At 47.3% G+C, this 18,374-nt stretch overlaps 1 protein-coding gene; it reads right to left on the reverse strand.

The window, feature by feature from the left end:
- Positions 1 to 646: 646 nt before the first annotated feature.
- Positions 647 to 3,934, reverse strand: GSTUM_00001491001 (uncharacterized protein). XM_002835618.2 has 4 exons: positions 3,688 to 3,934; positions 2,456 to 3,205; positions 1,876 to 2,343; positions 647 to 1,821 (listed from the first exon to the last, which is right to left on the reverse strand). The coding sequence occupies exons 2-4, from the start codon at positions 3,062 to 3,064 to the stop codon at positions 1,285 to 1,287; spliced, it is 1,614 nt and encodes a 537-aa protein (XP_002835664.1). The 5' UTR covers positions 3,065 to 3,205; positions 3,688 to 3,934; the 3' UTR covers positions 647 to 1,284.
- Between the last annotated feature and the right edge of the window lie 14,440 nt (positions 3,935 to 18,374).

The raw sequence follows: 18,374 nt of genomic DNA on the forward strand, positions 1-18,374 counted from the left end.
GTGATGTGCGTACTCCCCCGACCGTTTGTGGACGATCTATCTATACATAGTATCGCGACATGTGTCCGAATACCTGAAAGAAAAGAAAGAGTGTGAATCAAAGTCTCCAAGTTATGTTTTCTACTCCCCCGGAGAGACGCTCCACTCGTGCGTGCTCCGCCCGACTAGCACGGGAAAAACTCTACACAAGATACGGACAAATATCCGCCGCGAGTGAGATGTTATGCATGACAGGGCAGTTCCTTACCTACCTACCTACCTACCGTGCAACAGCCAAGGAAAAAAACTCCAAGGCATCGGGGCTATCGTACTAGCTGTCCCACATTTATGATGGTGAGCTCTGGTGGTTGGTGGGGAGGTTGGGGTTCTGATATTCGGATTAGTTGGACGGTACTGTACACTTGTGGTGGGTGCCAAGTGCTTTTAGTAGTGTAACGGTAATGCCCGCACCAAGGTGGCCAGCTAACGAGCATAACGATGCAAGACCCACCAACGTCGTTTAAATGGCAGTGCTATCCTCAGGATCGTGTACTGCGCGGGTACTGTACGACTGCCAGTACGCCGTCAGCCGGCGTATCATGAAGGAGTAGCCTTCACCCTACCAAGGGAATAACGCATGTCTGTACTAGTACAAGCGCAAGAGACCCCCAATTTAAAATCCTCATAAATTCTTAACTTATACAATCCCTACCAACCAATTTTACCACCCCCCCGCGAACCAATCAACCATCATCTCGTCATTCCCGCATACCCCCCCCCCCCCCCGCCAAAATATATCAAAAAGGAGAGTATTAAAATACAAGTACATATTCAAAAGAACGTCACCGCACCTTACACCCACGTCGACCCTAATGCACGTACCCATCCCACAACATCTCGAGAGGAGTAGCAGAATCTGTGGCTGTTTTTCGTCTTCAGAGTTTTCGTACAATATAGATAGAGACCCCGCCAAATAGAGTGCGAGCGTTATGAAAGGGAGGAAGAAATTGAACAAAATTTTGGGGCTTGGAATGTGGAGAGGGGTATGAGCTTTCCCCGGATAATCCAGAAAGGAAGTAAAGAGATAAAACGAGATAGGAGAAAAAGAAAAGAAAAGGTTGAACCAAATGTATTGACGTCAAGAAATCGAAAGAGCAAGGAAAAGAGAAGGAACTGAAGAAAAAAGCTGACAAAAGAGAACCTACAACTCCACCCCAGTTCCACTGAAGGAGCTGTCTTCCGCTATGATAAATTCCAAACACGCGTAACAAAGGGAAAAAATGAACTCTTTTTTTATATCATATTTCATTTACTTCCCCTTGATCCAGGTGGTGGTGCCTGGAAGCTGACAGACCGCGGCGTCGGTGGAACCGCACCGATTGCCAATGCTGGACTTCGTAGTGGAGGTTCGACGCCCAGTTCTTGCGGGCCCTGTGAACTACCCGGAGGGGTGACGGTAACGCTGGGATTGATCCCCCTCGCGTCATCCCCTCCAGCCACCTCCGGTGCCTTATGTGGAACCGTGGCGTAATGCCCCGGAGGGGGCCTCATGAGCACTGGAACCGCCCGGCCTTCCTCCAGCTCCTGGGGTGAGGTGGCGGATGTCAATTTGTTGTATGCGGTGTTTGCATTCGTCTCCGGGTCGTTTGTCGCGGCGGCGGCCTCCTCGGCTTGTTGTTCGTGGAGCTTGGCGAGCCATAAATCGCTGCGTGCCTTGTCGCGGATATCCATGGATTTACGGAGGCGGCGCTTGGAGGTTAGTCTGTAAAAGGCGAATGCATAGACGGCGATCGAGACGCATTCAACCGAGATCTCGATGATAGCACAAACGAGGACCCAATCCTAGCTCCTTGTTAGTCTCTTTAGCGAGGAGGTAGGGGGATGATGGGGTATCACCTGTTGACGACAAACAAGACGATAGTTAACCTCCTCCTCGAAAAGTTTCCGTCTATTATTGTCCTTGCAAGCCCATCCCCACAAATCCTTCCCCTCGGAGCTGTTGCGACTACCCTGCATGATGCCCGCTGCTATAGCCCAAATTACGATCGTGAAGATGAATGTTCCAACGGCAAAGACAGTCCAGTAGACAGCAACTTTCTCGGCCCGATTGTGCCCGCCCCGCCAGTAAGAATACATGATATAGAGCGAGATTACCAGGGACACGCAAGCGATACACAGGACAGTTATTTGTGGCCATTGAGGGGTGTTGACAGCCCAAGGTGGAAGATTGTTACGAGGAGGCAGAGCTTTGGTTGCATTGAAGATTGCGAAAGTTGAAGCGATAAGGGCGAGAACGACGAGACTACAAGCACAATTGATACCCCGGAGGAAAATCTTAGCCAGACGGACTTTCAGCTTGACAGCCTATAAAATTCATTAGCATCCAGGTCTCAAAGATCACACGTCAACAAAAACCCACGATCACCAAGTGATATCCCGTGACTCAAAACAAAAAAAAAAAAAGGAGGTAACCAACCAAATCCTTCTTGTCGAATTTCCGAACCTTCTCGTCATACTTGGAAACCTCCGCCTCCTCCTTAAACGTTGGAGTCTTCAAAGCGGGCGTCAAGGGCGTCATCGGCACAGCGTATCCACCATCCGCCATCACCATTCTTGGAGTCCGAGGCGTTGGCCCGGGAACCGCGCCAATCTCCCCGTTCACCACACCCGACGTGGTGGAGTAAGCACTCACGGGGGCATAAACCGTCTGCGAAGTGTTCAGGTGCTCCGAGTACTCCTGAACCGTCGGAGGCGGAAGAACCGCCACAGGAAGGGGCGGCGGAGGATACTCCTGTGCAGTTCCAACCACGGCGTCCTGAAGTTGCTGTTCACGCGTAGATGCCATTATGGGCGCTTGTGAGTCTGCAGGGGAACTTGGAGATACGGGAGAGATGTGGTCCATGTCGGACGCTGGATCGGTATTCACGGTATTCACTCTTGGTTGAGAACCGGGTCTATAAAAGTCCTCTGGCTCTGATGATGATTGCTGAGTCTGCTGGTGTTGTTCCCTGTGTTGGGAGAAGCCATTCCCATCTACGGGTGAGTAGGGCGGGGGCTGGTTTTGGCTGACGGGTGAGGAAGACATGGTTTTCCTTGTTTTTTGTTTTTTTTTGGCAGCTTAGGGCGGCGGAGCAGCGGAGTGTCACCGGACGTGGCGAAAAAATTACTAATGATAAGCGTGAAAACGGTGGCGTTTTAGAGGTGCCTCTGTTCTAGGGGTTCGCTTCTGTCGACAGGGGAAATTATTAGAGAAGGGTTAGTTTGTAATTGCGAGACGCTACGAGCACAGCTCTAGTAAAAAAGTCTCGTCCGTGAAAAGGGAATATTAAAAAGAATGTACGCCTGGCCGCGAAAATAGAGCAGTTGGGGAAGGAACGAAGGTGGAGCGGAAGGAAGAAGGGAGAAAGGGAGGAAAGGAGGAGATGAAGGGGAGGAGGAGGAGAAGGGGAGGAGGAGGAGGAGGATAAGTATAGAAACAAAGCGTGAAGGGCAAGGTGGAAAGGGAGAAGAAGGGAAGGGAAGAAGAGATGCAAGTGGGCGGAAACGGTGATCAAATATGTTGGTAGGATTGGGGGGATAGGGATGAAGGGGGGGGGGGAGTAGGAGGCGGGAGAACCAACCGACCAGCCAACAGCCAGAGGGGGTGGACGAAGAAATGGGTAAAATCTAGAAAACGGGGGGGATTCAGGAACATAAACTGGGACTCACATAGTTGATGCTGCCGGGGCACGCACGCACATCAGAAAAGCCAAAGCCGGCGCCTTTTCCTTATTATTTTTTTATTTTTTTTCTTCCCAATTAAAAGACGACAAAGCGACGAACGATGGATGAATCTCGGACACGCAGGGCCGAACGCAAGAAAAAGGCGGAAAGAGACAGATATTTAATAATATCAACCCTCGACCAATTAAAAGGGTCGGGGTGCACTTGTAGGGATGTGAAGGATGGATGAGAGGGGGGAAGCGAAGTTGAAAGGAAAGGGAAAGAGGTGAGGGAAGGGTTAATGGATGCGATGGTTGTTCTTTGCTTGTACTGGTACCCAGAGCAACTAAGCGGGTGAGTATGTGGGGGGAGGGGCCTCACAAGTACGAGTACGCACCGTAGAACGCAGGAAAGGAAGAAACCAAGTTTTCTGGCTGGCTCTTGGAGACTACCGTACCGGTATGCCCTCCCACCTTCTACAGTAACCAAGTTCTCTCCCCGATCCCGTTACAAGTGTACGACGAGTACGGTATCCTCTCCAATCAACCAACCAACCAACACTCCCAGGTGAGAATACTGTACAAGAACAGGACATACTAGTACCGATACTCTCGTTGAGCGCAATGCAAGTGAGGAAACAAAAGCAAATTGGATGAAGGGAGGAGGGGAGGGGAAATCCCTGTCGTCCAATGGCCGTGCGAGAAGGATGATTCGCAGCTGGCGGCTCTTCCAATCAGGGACAAGGATCTCTGAAGCGCCGGCAGCGGCTGTAGACAGAAGCGAGTTAGAGGGCCAGTCAATCCCCCCCGTCAGAGGTCAAGTTAATTCACGCCTCGCACCAATCAATTAAACCCAGTCCACCATGGCCGCTAAACTAAGCAAAACTGTCTTCGAGTCCCGGTACCCACCCACTCAATCCGGAGGCGAAAAAATTGTAATCCTCGCACCCAACAAGCCCCCCCGACCAATCAACCCCCCAGAATCCACCAATGGTGTAACAACCCCCCAATCGAAAAGGGTAAATACCGAATCACCCTTCGCCCGGATGCAGTAATCCCTTCGGACTCGTGTGTGAGTTGCCAGCAAAAGTGCCGTGGCAGTTGGAGCTCACACGACCTTTCCCTCCCCGTCGCTGGTCGGTAAGTCGAACTGTACGAGTAGGAGTATGCACTACCGGTCGAGTACTACCGGTACTACGGTAGTACTCGTACGAGCACAGTTACCAGAGCCCACACAAAAGACGAAACACCGCCACACTTTTAAGGCTTCCACGAAAGCCGCTTTCGTCCCTCTTTCAATGAACAAAGACGAAAGACGACACACGATGACCACAACGACTTACTACTTAGACCCTCACCTACCCCCCTCCCTCCCCTTCCTCACCATCCCAGAAAACCCAAAGGTTTCGATCCATCCATCCTCTGATCATCCCTTCCCGCAAGGTACAAGTACACACTACACACCACGAATCCAGCACTCCGCGGTCCCTCATGTGCGATAGGCAGAACCGCCAAGAACCCCGACCTATTCCGGGCAACGCAACAGCGAAAATCCCAAAATAGCTCCGTGGCGTAACACAACCAACCACAAATAACAACCCAAGGAAACAACACTAAATAACGCACATCGGGCAATTCTATAATTAGGCCTTTTTTTTTAACAACAATGCCAGAATTGGGGGCAATTTACTTGCAGACCCTTTTCCCGGAAACAGGGTGTTTTTGCTCCCTTTTTTCCCTTTTTGCCGGCTGCATCGTGCAGGGTTGAACGCGTGGTGGTTCTTCTTTTATCACCTGCTTGGGCATTCATGGAATGTACTGTACCCGAGAAATCGTAGATGGATAAAAAAAGGACTTGCCATCATATTGCATATAAATTTATTATATTAATCCCTTCTGCTTGGATCCGGGTTGGTATGCGATGGACTAGCCAGCACTTTTTTCTCTCTCTCTTTCCTTTTTGAAGACGCTTGGACAATGCGAGGGACTGAGTAATCGTATCACCAATCTCATCCATTTAGTCCACCCATCGTGGGGTAACGTGTAATACCGGTATCATGTTTGCCTCTGCTTATCGTGCCCCAGATACCGTTGTCCACCGATTTGTCTGGTGGATAAGTGGGTGAGTGAGTACCGATACCGGTAGAAGGAGGGTTCGAGAAGATTTATGTGAAGGAAGGCCTGACATCAGCATCTTGTAGCTCCAGAAGCACAAACATCACTACACCACCACACTGGTAATCATATACTTGTATTATCATATCGTAGAATATCGGCACTGTCGGTAGTATTATTATTATTATGGTGGGAAAAAAAAGGTAAGGAAGAAAAAAAAAGACTCTCTAGAGCCACGTGTACAGTACTCGAGTATAACAAGAATGCTATCCGTATCGTAATCGTCTCAAAGCTCGCCCCACATTCGTGTGAATGGCGAGATACCGGTGCTGTGCTTCGAGGACACCAGCTGGAGCAGCGGTATCAACGTGCGGCTGAAGAAAAGGTGCTGTGTTGCTTACCGGTAGCAACCACACTGGTCCGGGTTACAGTATCGGAGGCCAGCAAGCTGCCCCAGTTCACCTCAGCTCCTGGCAACCTGGCCAGTGACTTCATTGAAAACTGGAGCCTGGCCTTCCATCTGCACTAGCTTTGCTGTAACCCACCACCTCCTGCGGAAGAACACATCTCTCTACCGGTAGACTACAATTGTGCCCGGTGGCTCCCCCATTTTCACCATCATCGGCAATCACTCGAGTGCGCCCAGTGCCACTTTCTAGCTCAACCAACTGCCCGTACGCTATGGCCCGCGCCGCAGGCCAACCCTAACCCGTAAGTGGAAACAAAGCAAAAAAAGTTTCCCCCACCATTGAAAGTGCAGAGCAAAGACCACCGACCCTTTCTCAGTGGAACTCCCCCCCCCATTTGTTGCGCTTGATACTCCAGAACGAGGATCAAAGAAATATAATAATATATTAATTATTATAGTAAAATAAATCTGAGCCTACATGAAGGCCAATACGAAATACCCATACCGGTATACCCCCCCCGCGCGCGCTTTGGCCTACCCATTGCGTGCGGCGGGGCTGCCGTTGTGGAGCAATTTCGCAATTTTGTGCGAGGTAAGAGTACCGTACTGTATCGGCTAGCCTCAGCGCCAGGAGTTAAAAGCCAAACCATGGTACCGAGGCAGATACCCGGTTTGAAGTGAATGACGGAAAGAAACATGTTAACTGCAGAGTCCCGTACAAGCATTTTTACCAATCTCAAGACTCGAAAACCCTTCATCAAACCATGCTGTGGAGATCCGTAGACCTCCCACTTGAGTTACTGGTATTATGCCGGCGTGTCTCCACTATGGTGCTCGGCGCTCGAGTGTTTGTGCGATATCAAAACGGGGCGCGTAAATAAGCAAGCATCCCGCATCCCATGATCTGCGACCATCCTCCCGCGCGCGCGCCGGGCTCGACCTCGGTCAAGTGCAGGAAGTGGGAGCCGCCCTCAAACTCAAATCTTTTACTCTGTATCTGCGGTACCGTGCCGTAATGCCCCCTTCCCTCTCTCCCCCCCGTACTGGGGGAACAAGATCGAGGTACTCCGGTACGCGCCGACCACGTGCGTTTCATCACCTATGGTACTGTGCTCACCCGTATCTACGCACATGTACCCCAACGCATAGGGTAAACCTCCAAAAGTGGTTATCATGCACCCATCCATACCGCACAGTAAGCAAGAGCGGGAAGGCAAGCGAATTTTAGTTGTATACAGGGTAAGGGAAGTAAGCCTGAGACGTCGTTGACACAATTAATGCCACAGCATGGGAAAGCACATGGTACTGAGGGTACCGGCGTTGTGGCGGATGCTGGAACGGACGCATTGGTAATTGTTTTGAAAGGTGTGGTATGATACCGAATGGGACTTGTTGCGGTTTGTGGCGCTGCAGATAGCATCGTTTTTCCTATTTGTGTCGTGTTGGATTAGTATTTAGATAGCAGGCCTGGAACCCCAAAGCTTATGTAGGCAGGTTTCTCGGCGACCGCGATGTGAGCTGGCATTGGAATAGTGACCTTTGTCAGATCTGATTCACAGAATCTGGGTTCGATTTGGTCGGGCAATGGGCTCATCTCACGATGGGTGCGACAGCATGATTTGTAACTTTTTGTTTGAAATGCCTGAGCAGGAAACCGAGTGAGATGAAACGGACCAAAGCCACGCTAGGGAACGGAGTATGGTTCTAAACCAGATCAACGGACAAAGGTTTGAGAGAAAAGGTGTGTTGGATAAGGTGCGGTGTGATGGTAGTGAGATGTCAGAAGCGGGGGTGGCGACCCCAGGAATCCAATGTTTGCGGGGGGATTTGTCGGGGGGGTGGGAACAATGTGGTGGGAATAGTAATTGGGGTAGGGGAAGAAAAGTGCAAGAAGTAACCTCAGCAGATATGAAAACGGGCAGGAGGGGAGGGATAGATGGGAGTCATGGTGGGACAAAATAGATTGACTGTTTTATTTAAAGGTAAGAAATGATGATCATCTCCCTTGAGGTATTTTTCTGGGAGGAGCCTTCAAAGAACATAAGAAACCTGATCCACCATGACAACTGGCACAGCAGAGTGACTAGGCAATAACCCCCCTTCGTGTAACCCATTATGTCAACAAGGCGAAACCGTTGTTCCCGTGATCTCAATCATGGTAGCAAGAGCTGGACATGCTGACACAGTCTATCTTCATCTTCAATCACTCGCATTTTGCTCCGAACCACATGACTGTAAGGTGAAGGTTGGTTCGCGGATAGGAGACGGGGGGCTGTGTAGCTAAAAAGAGAAGGAGTATGATATTACAGCTGCGGGGGATTGGGTAGCGTGGCTTACTGGAGTCGGTGATGGGTATTCCAAGTCTTGAACGCAAACCCCAGATGAAGCAAAGGGGGGTAAAAATATAACTTTCGGAACATGGCGGAAGAGAGGGCCAACTGCGGGCGGGACGAGAGAAAGGAATTTGAGGGGATAAGGAGGGAACGGGAAGACCGGATGTGATACGACTGAGAGCAAGTTGATATGAGTGATAGTTATGATGGCTTCGATGCTAGGTGAGGACGGGAGGTGGATGTGACTACTAGGCTATACACAACCAAAAATCATACTAAAAATGAATCTTGGGGGGGGGGACGAGAAACAGGTAGAAGCGTTTTCTCTTTGTGCAAGTGGATATCCCTCTCTCTCAATCGGAATATTATGGGTTACCAAACCAGGCCACAGCTCTATGCCGTTTCCACCCAGGCAACATGTGATGATTTTACATCCACTATCACAATACACGGAGAAACCGGGCGTAGTTTCCGGGGGGGGCACTTATCCAGGTTCGTTTCCCACCGCCCGAGGGGATAACAGCCCGGCAAGTAAATGGCTGTAGAAATGATTGTATTCCCCCCAGCCTAGGTTGACTATCTTTTCACTGAATCACAACGAGCCCCCACTTTCAACCGGAGCAAGTCTTCCACTAAACAATAGGTTTTCGGGGTCCAACCCTCTCCCCTTCATGGACAAACTGCCCTCCTGTAATATTTCTCCACCTAACAGTTTCTCGCCGCTGGGATGGGAAAGCATGCATGTCTCTCGACACAACTATTCGGGCTATCTTGGAAATCGTACCGGTGCAGGGTCCGCTTACGGGCCTGGAACGACCAGCCGGTTGGCTCCCGGGGCGAACTTGCGCGGTCTCCATCATACTATAGCTCGTGTGTTGGTGTCCAATTGCGTGGCGCACTGGCACCTGCTCGCCTACCTTACCTCATGTTGGAAATCCTCTTTTTGCTTTTACAAAACTCCCACCTCGAGTGACATTTAGTGATTGTTTGCATCACTCTCATGTCTGTAGGCCTACCTCCAGGAATCCTCCCCTTTTCTCTTCTTTCTCCCCCCTCTTCTTTTCTGAACTATCATCTTTATTCAACACAATCGACTCTTCAATCCCAATCCTACATCTGCTCGTTCAGTCTCTACTCCTGTGATTCCATTCAACACCTCGCCTTTCGATCCCCCCTCTAGAACTCGGATGTTCCTCCTAATCTGGGCCGATATCATTGTGAAAGACTTCTGACTATTCCCGCGTGCACCTTGTCGTGTGTATGCGGGTTTGGCAAAATCCCCACACGTAACAATTTGCCATGAATCCGGGATTTCTGCCTGAGCATGATGGCCAAGTAAGGTTTACCAGGTCAGTTTTGTTCCCTCCCTCGGACCCATATATCGAGTGATTTACCATGATGATTGTGTTTATCATTTATGCTGTCGTCATCGTGTGATGACTTTGTCCCGTTCTAGATTTATTTATTACGCCCGATTACTCGAGAACGATGTTTTTCCAATCTGTACCTCAGGAGCTGAATGTTTCTGACTGGATTCTTAATGAGTTGGTATCCCTTTGCCCGTTTGCATTACTGCTCCCCCTTCAAATCTTTCACCAAAATCACATGTCATCACTCGAGCATTCGACATTTGCATGGGGCAATTGTTCGATCCAATCGATCGCTTAGACTATCTATCCTACTACTATATTCGAGTAGCGGGTTTGGCGGGCTTTTGGGAGCTACAGTACCGTGCAGGTGCGAGGATATTGCCACGGCGACAACGGAATCATGGTTAATCTGTGTTTGTGGTGTTGAACCGTCTTGAAAAAGAACTGCTATCATACCGGTATAGCATACCACCCATCTCCAACAAAAAGGGCCAATTTTTGGTGGTATGCAATAGTACTATAGTCTTTTCTAAAAACGCTTCGATATTTTACGAGCACACTGTGGGTTCATAGGCGTGGGATATCCCCGCGCCTAGCATACGGACCGCTTTGGGGATTCCGATTCATAGCGTCTTCCGAGTGGTTGATCGAGAGGAAGCGATCCCTCACCAGCACACGATGTGGAAAGTTCTGTCGCACACGTATCATAACAGACCGAATCCCCCTAAAAAAAAAAAAAAAACCTTACAACTAGCCAGCCAATAATTGGTTTAAGTGTTTCAACCGGTTTCCCCCCCAGCAAGTCACGTCCGATTCCTGCTACCCCACCACGGGCAGCCAGCTCCATATGATGATTTTTCTCCCTGTCATCTCACAACTGTACATTCCTCGCGGCACAAAATATCGCTCGACCCGTGATGCCAGACTTGTTTGCACACTCCATCACTCGTAACACCAGTCAACAAGTTTCCCGATGCGGGTCCCTGAACACATCGTTCGTACGACAGGTGAAAGGGCTTGTCCTTGCCGAGTTCGCCGTATTACTGCAGGAATGATATCACCCATGCTCACGCAAAACCTTGCGGCGGTGGATTACCAGTTTTCCCTTTCCGGAAGTCACAAGGGAAGAATTTTTGGAGATCTAATAGACACTGTGCTCGGGGCAAGTTTATGCGAGGTACACTCTCTACTCGAGCATCTGCTCACCGTACGGCACTGACCGAGCCATAATTCCACTGGCATTATTGGGAACAGTTCGAGAGATATAACGCATTTAGCCCACACACCCGGTACAAGGTATCTTTCTGATAGGTAGGTAGTTGGAACCGAGGACCATACCTACACCCCCCGTTATCCCAATTGAAGGGGAGTTATCGTGCATATGATACTTGTACAAGGCCTAGACCGTCATGGGCTCTTGATGGTGGGGGAGTAGGCTGTTTTTTTGTTTTTTTCTCCTAGTTTTTTTTTTCTGTTTCCTCTAGCCTGTTTTGGGACGTGGGCATGATCTGTGGGCGATTGAAATAGATGCTTGCACCTCATGCGTTTGACATGGAAGGGTTTCCTCATCCACGCCATTGTTGATCGTATCTGGGGCATAGACTAACCCGCACAGTATTGAATCCGGCAGTTTCGATAACGCTCTTCTTTGCGCGGTACTCGGCGGCTTTCTTCGCTTTTAAATTTTAATCAGTGTTTCCAGCGACCGCCTTTGAATTGTAGGGTTAGGATCTAAGGGCATCTGTACTGATATCGAACTTGACTGCCATCGTAACGTCGGCAATCTGGGAGAGGTTTTGGAAGCGCAATTGCTTCAGGTGTTATCGGGGAGAAGAGGCGATGTTAAGTGAAATAATTTTTAATTTCTTGAGTGGGTTGTCCCCGCCGCATATACTTAATTTGCCCTACCCACTCCGCCAGAAACTGTGGGAGAAAATAAGCTCATGCCAATACCCAGTCATAATCGCAAGCATTACCCCACCAGTGCTGTATCGCAGTTATCTCGCGAGTTTTGCGAATGAGCTCGGGATTGTAGTGTAGTAGCTTAGCGGCGGTAGCCGGGAAATTCAACATGACGCGGGACCCAGCCCCAGTCTCGCGCAAGCGGCCATTCACGGACGGTACATTTGGGGAGCGGCGGCCGGGATACCCAACATCGCCGGGGACCCCAACACCACCAGAGACCCCAGAAACACGTGGAGATTCTGTAATGGAGACCTGGAGCGGAGGTTATGGCGTTGGGGATACGGCGTGGGTATCGCTATGGATATAAATCTATGGGGATGTCCCTGGGGTATGGGATAGGGGTGGGGTTGGAACTTGGGGCTGTATAATAGGGAGTCCGGGGGGGGGGGGGGTTGGTGGGACCTAAAAAGTGCGGGAAACAAATGGAAAACGCTCTCGTTAAAATGATAGTTACATATGACTAAGCAACTCCTTCGCGGGGTAGCTAGATATAGGCAGAGTCGAGGAACCTCTACGAAAGGAACAATATGTGCGAGAAAGATCGCACATACAATGGGATCCTTGAGGAAATCAAGCGACCTATCAAAGACCAACTCTACGCATGTAGGTAAATGAGATATTCACTGTTCGCATCGCAGAAATATGTAAGCTGGAGAATGGCGCGAACCTGGGTATCATTAGTACGAAGAAAAGCTCGCAGGAGGAACATAGGTGTGCGCCGTTCGTGAATCGGTCCATTATTTACCCAACTAAAATGTAGCTCCCTCAGGACAAACTAACGGCCATCAACCGAACAACAAATGAAGACAAAAGGACAGGAGTAGCAGCAATGCCAGTGCGGGATTAATATAAATTTAGCAAGAATGGTGGAGAGCGAAGAAATTGACCAAATTGGCAAACCAAGTAATTATACATGATGGACCCCGAGATTTCTGCCAGAAATGCTGAATTCCAGGGGATATTACCTTCGTTGGAGAAACACCTCTATTTAAGTCTGTGAACGAGAGGTCAATATCCAACTTTGAGATGTGTCCTACCACAACTAGGAACAAATTCTACCGACAAGAGTAAGGGAGTAAAATAAAGGAAAAGGTTGAGCATTTCTCGCAGCTACCTAGATATGGTGAAGAGTCAACAAACAAGGCGCACAATGAACAAACTAAATAAAACCAACGCCTGCCTTCTATGTTATCTATGCATATTATCCCCGGATCTCAAATATCACTCGACCCAGACTCATTGCGCCCTTCTGCCCTCTTGGGAATGCCTTGCTGTAGTTGGACATGAGAGAGTTTAGCGCGAGTGGGTTCATTAAAATTACTTCCGAACTTTTGCACTGCCGTAATACTCTCAGCCATAGCACATGCTGCATCATCATCAGCTAGATGGTGCTGTGCCCTGGATGAGGATGCACCACTGCTGTCCGAGTGCTTTCTCTCATGTGGATTTGAGAGACTCATTCGAGTAAGGTATTCCTTGAAAACCTTTTGTGCCATCTTGTCCCCCAGGGGTTCCTCCGCTTCCTCCACCTCTTCTAAGGACTCGTCCCTGGGCATCCCCCAAGGCCAGTACAATTTACCATGTGAGCCTCTGGTATAAAAATGTGCTCCGCTCTGCTCATTAAAGGCTTCTATCCAGGTGCGGCAGGCGCTACAGCTGAGCTTAGAGATCCCAATGTAGCCAAATGGGCGGATGTTGTCCCACTCATCATAATGTTTAACTTGGAGGTACTGAATAAGTGCACATTCGCAATGTACCGGGCATGTATAGTTTTGGAATCGAAGCCTTTGAGAAAGCATTACCGCATGGGCCCCCTGTGAGGGGTGGTGTCCACCAAATGCAGTCTCCAAGAGGGTCTTCCACTCCTTTCGTGATGTAGGCAATTGTATGTTCCGGGACTGGTTTGGGATACAAAAAATTGACATTTTGTATTGCAATGCGGGCCGGAAGCGGGGTGAATGAGCAAAACTAATTAGAGATTCAACGTGGCGTGGCAGGGAAGTCAGTTTCTCAAGAGCATGTCGAAGCGGGAAGGGGGTTCCGAGAGGATCATCTGGTGTAAAGGCAAAGTTAGGTTGGAGGCTAGAATAGAAAATCTAAAGAGGAACAGAGAGAGCATACCAAGTATCTCAAGAGCTAAGGCCTCACAGTCGAGTCATTCATCAACATCAAGTACAAGCTTTGCTTGCTCGTTGGCCAGCATGCTTTGCCAATATACTTTTTCCCATTCCGCAGGTGTGAGTGTGTTTTCAGGATTCCCGTCAAGCCTGCTAACTAACTCAACTGCCAATACCAATGCAACCGTAGCACTATACAGGTCCTGTTCAAGTCCCTCTAGATTGTCGACCATGCGGTGTTGAAGCAAATCACCTATGAAATCAGTAAGGGGTACCAACCACTTCTCTATTCGCCTCATTTGCTTCTCCAGTGAGTATTGGTATATGTTGCGAAATATCTCCATCTTTAAAGAGTTGCCTACTTTTGGGGGAATAGGTGGTGACTTCGCCTTGGTGTCTTCAGATTCCGTGGTCCTCTGCTTTGCATACTCATCTGATAGGTTTTGTAACTTTCCCCATATATCGGAAAGATGTTCAACTAGGTTATCTTCAACCCCGTTGTTCTCAGCAAGTATTAGGCGAATATTTTGGTTCTGAGTGTCCAATTGCAGGGCTACTGCGAAAGCTTGGGATTTCTCTTGAGAAACACATATATGTGCAAGAGTATCCAGGATGGGAAAGGTGTGAACGTTTAGGTGATAGTTATCGACAATGTCGTGTTGGGGTGTGTAAAGTGAAGAGTTGGAGTGGTGCAGAGAGTGGTCCCTCCCACCCAGGAATATGCAGCTCATTAGGGCAACCAAGTGATGCGAGTCGAGTTTGTTCGCCATAGTCTTTGAATCCGCTGACTAAGGGGTAAAAGTAGATATCAGGGACTAGTAATTCAAAATATTAGTACTGTATTAAAGCAGGAGAGCTCTTTAATCATGCCACCAATAATAGTAATCCAGAGTAGTGTCAGAGCTCCAGATCATCCACACACAGGCTACATATAATGCAACTACTGACTATGTGCTGACGTTGACACCAGATGTAACCAGTATGGGTACTCAGTTGAGGATTTTGTTTTATGCTTTGTTTTAAGTATTGCTCTAATACTTAGTTTGTTTTAAGTATCATTTGATATTTAGTTTTGTTTTATATTTTGTTTTATGTATCGCTTGATACCTTTGATTAGTTTCGTTCATGCTAGACATGAACAATATTTGTGTATCTAAAGACCACCTGTTTCCACAATGGAAAAGGCAGACTTTGACTGACAGTATTTCAATATACTTGATTGAATGGTTACCTCTTTGTTTCTCAGTACACCCTTGAAGCCTCCTTTTGTTCTCAGCTCTTGCCTCCTCTCTGGTAGAGCAGGCTACCTGCCAAGTATCATACCATTTACTGATAACGTGATTAGCACCTTGCGAACACGTTACATTTTTTTAATCTTGGCAAGTGGTTAAGAACCTGTCTCCCGATATAGGCCTAATCAACCTATCCACATCCACCTCAGAACACTAGCCGAGAGAAGCGGCAGAATCACGGTACATTCAGCTTCATCTTAAATTAACATAGAGTTATTCACAACCAGGAGTGGGAAATAGATCCCACAATAAGATCTCACAAGAAAGAAATAATCCTAATGCTCTGCTAAGTAGCCGGAAGAATATACAAACACGGAAGCCCCATAACCTCTAGGAGAATTCCCACCTACCGCAGCAAAGAAGCCTATTTTTGAACCTCTAAATGATTCTGAAATGAGTAGCAAATCAGATATGGCTAGTACAGGAGGAGGTCCTTCAGGAGGAGGAAAGTCTTGGGCTCAGTCTGAAGAAGAGGAAGAATCCGAAGTACTTGAACCCTCTAAGTTTAAGCTCCACCTCCTAGTGAAGTTTACAGGAGAAGGAAAAGACCTCAAGCCTGACACCTTTGACTGATGGACAACTGAACTTACACACTACCTTCTCTTACAAAGGGTAGATGTGGAAAACCCTACATCTGGACTATATATTGAATCATTTTGCAAAGGAAAGACAACCAATGCATACCACTAATACTATAAGAAATATGGCAAAAATGTAAGATTGAGAGGATCCACAGTACTCAATTACCTCAAAAATCAATTCCAATCCTCTATCACAAATGACCTCCTATACAGCAAATTCAACCAGCTTCATTAAGTCAATAGAGCGTATTTCAAAAGAATCACAAATATAGCTACAGACCTCCTGATGTATAGGGACTGAATGAAGAAAAGAAGTATCTCCAGTTATATCCTTAAGTAGCGATTCTATGATACCATGCATCCTACCATCCGGCAAGAGGTAGAGCCACTCAAGGAAGATGATGATGATATGTCAGCAATAATCGCAAGAGCAGAGTGAAAGGATGCCATCCTGCATGAAACCAAGGCATACAAGACACAGGCATCCTCTAGTAGTAATAGGCAACTATGACACAAGCCCTCCAACAACTCTGAAAAAGATATAGACCCGAGTTTTCAAGAAGAAAACAAAATTCATCAAAGAATCAAGATGACAGAAGAGAGAATATTTTGAATGTGGAAAAACTGGACATATGGCAAAATGTTGTCCTACGAAGAAGGGAAAAGGAAGAGCAATTAAGCAAGAGGCATCAGCCTATAACATTGAGAGCGATAGTGATAATACTCAATCTAGTAAATATGAGGAAATCCATATCAGATATATTGATGTGAAATGTAACAGTATCCCACTACCTGCTACATTTAAGGTACATACTACTCTAGAAGGTGCTATCCTGATCAATGACAAAAAGGTTCAAGTCCTATTCAATACTGGTGCAATTGGAAGAGACATGATCAGCAATGCCTTTGTCTCTGTTTATGGACTCCCAACCCGAGACCTTAATCAACCTATACCAGTCAATATGGCAGTAAAGGGATCACGATCTACAAGCCATAAAACGTGTAGCACTGCTATCTGACTAGGTTCTACTACCCTTCCTCTCAAGAGATGCTGGTAGAGAATGTGGCCAAATATGACACCCAGATTGGAATGTCATTCCTAAACTGCTACAAGGCCATAATCAGATGTGGAGAATCTACTATTAATTTCCCAGAATAGAAGATCAGAGTCTCATGTAAACTAACAATTGGAGAATACTGTGCCATAGTCTGTGAAGCAACTGCCCAATGCCTATTAGATGAATACTCTGATGTTTTCCCTGATCAGATCCCAGAAGAATTACCACCTATAAGGGAAATACACCACCATATCTGCCTACTGGACCTCTCTAACCTCAAGAACCAACCGATCTACTCCATCCCTGATGCATATAAAAACCTACCATGAGCATTAGATAAACCTGAAACAAAGAAGAGGAATCATCTACTGAGCAGAAGCACTAAGTGCTGTGCCAATGTTTGTCCAACTCAAAGCAGATAGCAAAAGAATCCACCCCCTAGTTGACCTGAAACCAAGGAAGGAAAACAAAGTTATGGACAGTTCCGCTATTCCAAACTAGACTCAGATCCTCAATACAGTAGGACGGGGTAGATTCCGAAGCAAGATTGACCTAAGTGATGCCTATTTTCAGACAAGGTTAGACCCAGTATACAAATACTATAACAGTTTCAAGATATCCTTTGGAAGTTTTATTAGCCAAGTCATGCTATAAGGAGAAATGAATATACCTTCTACTTTCATGCGCATTATGGAAAACCTGCTAAGCAAACACCTCCACCATTTCATATAAGTTTATATTGATAACATCTTTATCTACTCAAACTCTGAGGAAAAATATGCATATCATATAGGTTTAGTGTGTACCAAGCTAAGAGAAGCTAAATTCTACACTAGCTGAAACAAATCTTTTCTGTTTGCTGACAGGCTTGAGATCCAGGAATATGTAATAGACAATGAAAGAATACATGCAGTCCCTGGAAAGATTACCTGTTTAACAGAATGGACACCTCCCCGAAATCAAAAGGAACTAATGCAATTCCTAGGACTTGTCAATTATATCTCTCAGTTTCTACTACATTATGCTACAGTGACCATACCTCTCACAGATCTTACTTGCAATACAGAATTTGTTTGGACCCAGACTCATGACCAAGCCTTTACCATCATTAAGGAATTAATCAAGAACACCAATGTTATATAACCTATCAACTACAATAAGTCAGAACTAATCTGGCTGATTACTGATGCATCGGATGTTGGAGTTGAAGCATGGGTTGGCCAAGGACTATTGCATGAAATGGCAAGACCAGTAGTATTGCACAGCAGGAGGTTCACTAATTTACAGATGAACTATGGAATAACAGACAAGGAAGCCCTTACAGTAATTGATGCTCATGCTACTTTCAACTACTTCTTGATGGATAATACCTTCATCATTGTTACTGGCCACTAACCCCTTAATAATCTGAAAACTAATAAGATCCCTAGCTGGAGAAAAATATAATGGATAGG

The sequence above is a fragment of the Tuber melanosporum genome (genome assembly GCF_000151645.1).
Source record: "Tuber melanosporum whole genome shotgun sequence assembly, scaffold_111, strain Mel28".
In the NCBI taxonomy this organism is placed as follows: domain Eukaryota; kingdom Fungi; phylum Ascomycota; class Pezizomycetes; order Pezizales; family Tuberaceae; genus Tuber; species Tuber melanosporum.